This window comes from Mesoplodon bidens (assembly GCF_964165515.1).
Source record: "Mesoplodon bidens genome assembly, chromosome: 7".
In the NCBI taxonomy this organism is placed as follows: domain Eukaryota; kingdom Metazoa; phylum Chordata; class Mammalia; order Artiodactyla; family Ziphiidae; genus Mesoplodon; species Mesoplodon bidens.
Genome location: NC_138164.1, coordinates 41,104,370 through 41,109,670, shown reverse-complemented (window position 1 = coordinate 41,109,670; position 5,301 = coordinate 41,104,370). Strand labels below are relative to the sequence as shown.

Here is a 5,301-nt window from a genome sequence, read left to right as displayed (position 1 = left end):
GTTAACTTCCCTGGGAGAAAACCCATAAACCCAGAATCATCCAAAATAACCTGCATGTGCAGGGAGGAGACAGCTTTGCTTGTCTCATTTTACTTTCTTTCTGATTTCTGGGCCCTGGTGATTTATCTCCCATGGAATGGAACAAGGAGGGGAACAAGTAGGGACAGTCCCTTCGAGCAGCAGCGGCATGCCTGGCATGTCCGAAGGTGCTCTCAAGGCTGACTGCTTCCCACACATATGTTGGCTTGTTTAAGCCTCAAGCCCTCGATCCTTTGTTGAAATACAATAATTTCATTCCTATGGTTTTCAATACCAAAAACTCTACCTCCAGGAGGGTTAAAGTCTAATTTGTACTCCAAACCAAGTAGCAGTGCAGTTCGCTACTACTGAGGCTGAATCCATAAAGACTTCAAGACCACGACCAGAAGACAAGTTATTATATATAATACCCTAGAAGGCCTGAAACATAATTATCGTATACATAGCTGGTCCTTCAGAACTTTTTACCTATAACATGTTTTTTGATGAAAGTTATTTAATGTACTGGAGATAACTGTGAATTACTGATCAAATATTTGAATACTTATACTTACCTGGAATTTCATTTCTGCTGAAAGAAAAAGGAAGAACAGGACTCACCTAAAAAAAACAAACTTTAGAAATGAAAGTAAACATCTTATCACACACTATCACTTTTGGAAGCAGCATAGAGGGGCAGTCAACAGTAAAACACTGGTGAAATAGGACAAAACTCTAGGCCAAAAATCCATTATTATTATCATCAGTGACAGTACCACAACTGTGCCCTTCATAATTAATAAGCACTCCTAAGAGTCTTCATTTGGCACCAGATGATGTGTTTAAGAGAAACACTCTGGGAGGTTTTGAATCAGACTTGGTTTTTTGTTAGCCAAGTTACAGGAGAATTTTTAAAGTGGGGGGAAGGGAAGAAGGAAACGGACCAGAAAAAGAATTGAGGCCATCATCTACAAACCAACAAAGCACTGAGAGTTCCAAACGTTATGTCAGACACTAAAATGACTGATACAGGCTCAAACGGTTTATAAAACCTAGAAAAAGACTACACCAGCAAAGTCCCCATTTATCTGTAGAGTTCAGAAACTAAAACAAGGAATATTTCAGCTTAACACCTTATCTCAAGAGAATCATATACACTTCACATGAATAAAAATACCTGAAACCAAACATTTTTAAAAGCTCCAATACCCAAAATAGAAAGAAAAAAATTAATTCAGAAGACTCAATCCAGCCATGATAATCACAAAATGGCTGGGCAATCTCTATCTCCCTTCCACACTAACCATCCATCCCCTGGAAGACCAAGGGAGATCAGACCTTCCAGACTTACCTTCCAGACCTTCCAGACACCTGGCTGCAGCAAAATTCGATGGAATCCCCTTGTGGAACAGCAGTTTCCCATCTCTTGTGTCTCTCCCTGTCATGATCATGCAGGAAGCGAGTCTGGCTGTGCTATTTCTTATCATTGTGTGTCACCCATCTGCAACATGATATTGAAAAAGTAGTTCCCTTTCCCCCAGAAGGTTGAGGCTCAGCTACAGGGGTAATTCTCCTGGGCACACAGTCATTATTTAGGCTGACTCAGTGACTTCAACAGGCTTAATCATGTCATCAGGTTTGTTGCCAGCTGCATAATGCTCCCACATCTGTAGATAGAGCCGCTCTAGTTCCATCGTGTATTGTCTGGTGTTGAACAGAGGGCTAGATGTTCTCTGCTTCCACACTTTGCCACGAATTTTCTTCAGGTATTCTACATCAGTTCCCAGTTTCACAGCTATCTCTTCATATTCTTGTCTATTTTTAGCAATCAGCTCAAGACAGCCTAAACAAGTGAGCTGGGAAGCTGCAACTCGGGAAGCAAGAGTCTCTCCTGGCAGAGTCACCATGGGGGTCCCTGCCCAAAGGACGTCCATCCCTGTGGTGTGTCCATTACAGAGTGGAGTGTCCAAGCAGACATCAGCCAGCTGGCCTCTCCGAACATGTTCCTCTTTAGGAGCAACAGGGGAAAAAATGATACGGTTCGGGGGAAGGCCCATATTTTGTGCGTACTGTTGAATATTAGCTTCTCCTGCTGCTGGAAAACGCAACAGCCACAGTACACTATTGGGAACACGCTTCAGAATATTTGCCCACATCTGCAAAGTAGATGGGTCAAGTTTGTATAACTGATTAAAGTTACAGTACACAATGGCATCTTCCGGTAACCCGTACTGAGAACGTGTGGTTACAATAATGGTACGGGGAACCTCCTCTCCAGTGGCAGCCTTATTGTTGATCAGGGTAGTTGCCAGTCCATTGCTAATACTGAATCCATTAATTGTAACCTGAATTTGTCCTCTGTTAATCATTTCAATAACTGCTTCTGCAACAGTATTCATAGGAATGACAGGCATATTAAGAGTTGTATTACTGCTGGCTGCGTTGTCTTCTCCATCAGGACATTTCATCTTGACTATTTGCACATCTGATAGACTATCAAGAAATGCTTGGAGGTCGATGCCATTCAGCACAATCCGATTGTCATAAATGTGCCCATTGGACTTAAAATCGATGACGGCTTTTTTCTTCAGGTGAGGAAACATATTAGCATGATCACCAATAAAGAAAGTATGGGGCATATAAGCCAGTTTCTCAGAATACTGCTCAGCAACTTCAGCAGGTGAAGTTTCCTGATCAGTGATGATATAATCCATGAAAAGCGCGCCACTAGTCCCAGGGTACCCCAGCCACATTGCCTGAATAGGAGCTGGCCTGAGAGCAAAGAGTTCATTTCGAGCACCCCTGGTATAACCATTCAGATTTACGAGGATGTGTATACCATCTTGATGGATGCGATCAGCTGCTTTCCCATTGCATGGAATCTGAGAAAGATCAATGAAATGATTGGCTTCTGCCATCACCTTCGCTCGGAAGTTTGTGCCATCATGTGGGCTCAGGCCATAACAGAATATCTCAAATTTATCAGGATTGTGCATGCCTGGAATGGACTGCATAAGATGAGAAGTAGGATGATTCCCAAAGTCAGAACTCACGTATCCTACACGCAGTCGACCATCACTGAGCTTCAGGTCTTTTGGATGTTCATACGGTGGTTTATGAAGGACACTTATATTAGCCAAGCAGAGGTTCCCATGCCTCTCAGCAATAGCCTTCCTGAAGCCATGAGAAAGAGGATAGAGCATACTATGATGAGGCTGCACAGAAGGCAACCTATTCCTCTCCAACTGGTCAGCCACAATGCTGACCAACTTCTTCATTCGCTCATCATAGTCTGTCCAATCACAGACAACCTGCAGGCAATGAGCCAAATTACAATAAGCGTCAGGAAAGTCAGGTTGAAGCTTCAGAACAGTGCGATAAGAAGCAATTGCTTCTGGAATATTCCCTGAATCGTGGTGAATGGAAGCCAGATTGCTGTGGGCATCCGCAAATGCAGGGCTGATCTGAACGGCACGAGTATAACACTGCAAGGCTCCCTGAACATCCTGCATCTCCCGTAGGGTGTTTCCCATATTGCAGTAGGCATCAGCAAAGGTAGGACTGATTCGAATAGCCTCCTTATAATGCATCAGAGCTTCGTGCAGTTTTCCCTGCTGCTTCAATACACTTGCTAAATTTGAATGGGCATCAGCAAAGTCTGGGCAGAGCTCTAATGCTTTACGATACAAGCGAACTGCCTCTTCACTGTTTCCCTGTTCTCCTTTGATATTGGCTAGGTTATTCAGAGAGTCTGCATGGGTGGGACACAGCCGGAGAGCTGTATGATAACAATCTTCTGCTTCAGCAACACTGCCCTTCTCTTTGAGAGCGTTTCCTAGGTTGCAGTAAGCATCAGGGAAATGTGGTTGCAATTCAATAGCTCGCCTGTAGGTGTCTATTGCCAGATCCATCAGGCCTTGCTCATAGTATACACAAGCCAGGTTGCCATGTACCACTGCATGATTTGGACTCAAGCTTAGGGCACAAAGGTAAGCTGCCACAGCTCTGTCAAAAATCCGTGCCTCATTGAAGACATTTCCTAAATTGATATAAGCATCCAGAAAATTGGGGTCAAGGGTGACAGCCTTTTCAAAGTGATGAATTGCAAGCCAAATCTCCCCTTGTGCATTGAAAACACAGCCAAGATTACTCCAAGCTACTGCAAAGTTCGGTTGCGTCTCAATTGCTTTCAAATAACATGCCTTGGCTTCTTCTAAGCCACCCAGGGCTTTGAGCAGGTTCCCCAGGTCACTGCGAACACAGTACAAATAAGGATTGTACTGAAGAGCAGAGACGTAAGCTTGTACTGCCCCTTCCATGTCGCCTGCTGCTACCAATGCGGCTGCCAGGTTAATATAACCATCGATGAAATCTGGTTTGAGATGCAATGCATGCCAGTAATGCTCAGTTGCTTCCTGCAACTGCCCTCTTTCCTTGTACACATTCCCCAAATTCGAATAGGCTTCTGCCAGAAGAGGGTTCTGTTTAATTGCCAGAGTACTAAAGTGGGCAGATCTGTCCAGCCTTTGACACTGGAAGTGTATAGATGAAAGTAATAAAAGTACACCAGTATTGCCTGGCTCTTGTCTCCAGAGCTGCATGCAGTGTCTCTCAGCTGTCTCAAAATCTCCTGCCTGATATTCTCGATGTGCCAACTCAGCTAACCCTTGGAAGGAAAGCATACATTTCGTTGGTTCTGTGCTGTCGGCCACGTTGCCCACGGAAGACGCCATCTGGAGCTTCTGGAGAGAGTGAAAAAAGGGGGTAATTGAGTCCCGCTGCCGCCACTACTGGCAAGAATGTTTCTAGTAGCAAACACGAGCGCAGCAGCCGTACCACTGCTTTGGCAGGCTTAAGCGGCGGCAACGGTTACAGGCACCGAACCTTAGGAACTCTGGTTGGCCATCTACCTCTCATGCTCTTGAAATCTTAATTCTTAACCCTGCCCTCTTCCACCATTTTTCTGCTAATCAGGGAATAAAAATTACCTATCCATTTGCCTTACAAGAAATCAAAAGTCAGTAGTCCAAACACTTTTTAAAATATTGTTTTCTGTCCAGTTGGAAATGAGATACATGATTGACTTTTCTTCATCATTCATATAGTCAACGTGGAAAACATTAGGGCCATGAATTTCAATACAGTAAGATGAGAAAATTTTAAATTGGCCTTCCCAAACCACTAATAAGTAACCGATGTTGTATATGATGCTAAAATCTTAGAGACTGAGTTTGATATTTTAAAAGTTCTGAAAACATTAGCTAATTTCTCCTCATCAAATTT

General features: G+C 43.6%; 1 protein-coding gene across 1 annotated transcript; it reads right to left on the bottom strand.

Annotated features, from left to right (window-relative positions):
- Positions 1-1,610: 1,610 nt before the first annotated feature.
- Positions 1,611-4,796, bottom strand: LOC308620026 (UDP-N-acetylglucosamine--peptide N-acetylglucosaminyltransferase 110 kDa subunit-like; the record flags this gene model as incomplete). Its single annotated transcript, XM_081239378.1, has 1 exon — positions 1,611-4,796. The coding sequence occupies exon 1, from the start codon at positions 4,749-4,751 to the stop codon at positions 1,611-1,613; it is 3,141 nt and encodes a 1,046-aa protein (XP_081095504.1). The 5' UTR covers positions 4,752-4,796.
- Positions 4,797-5,301: the final 505 nt, after the last annotated feature.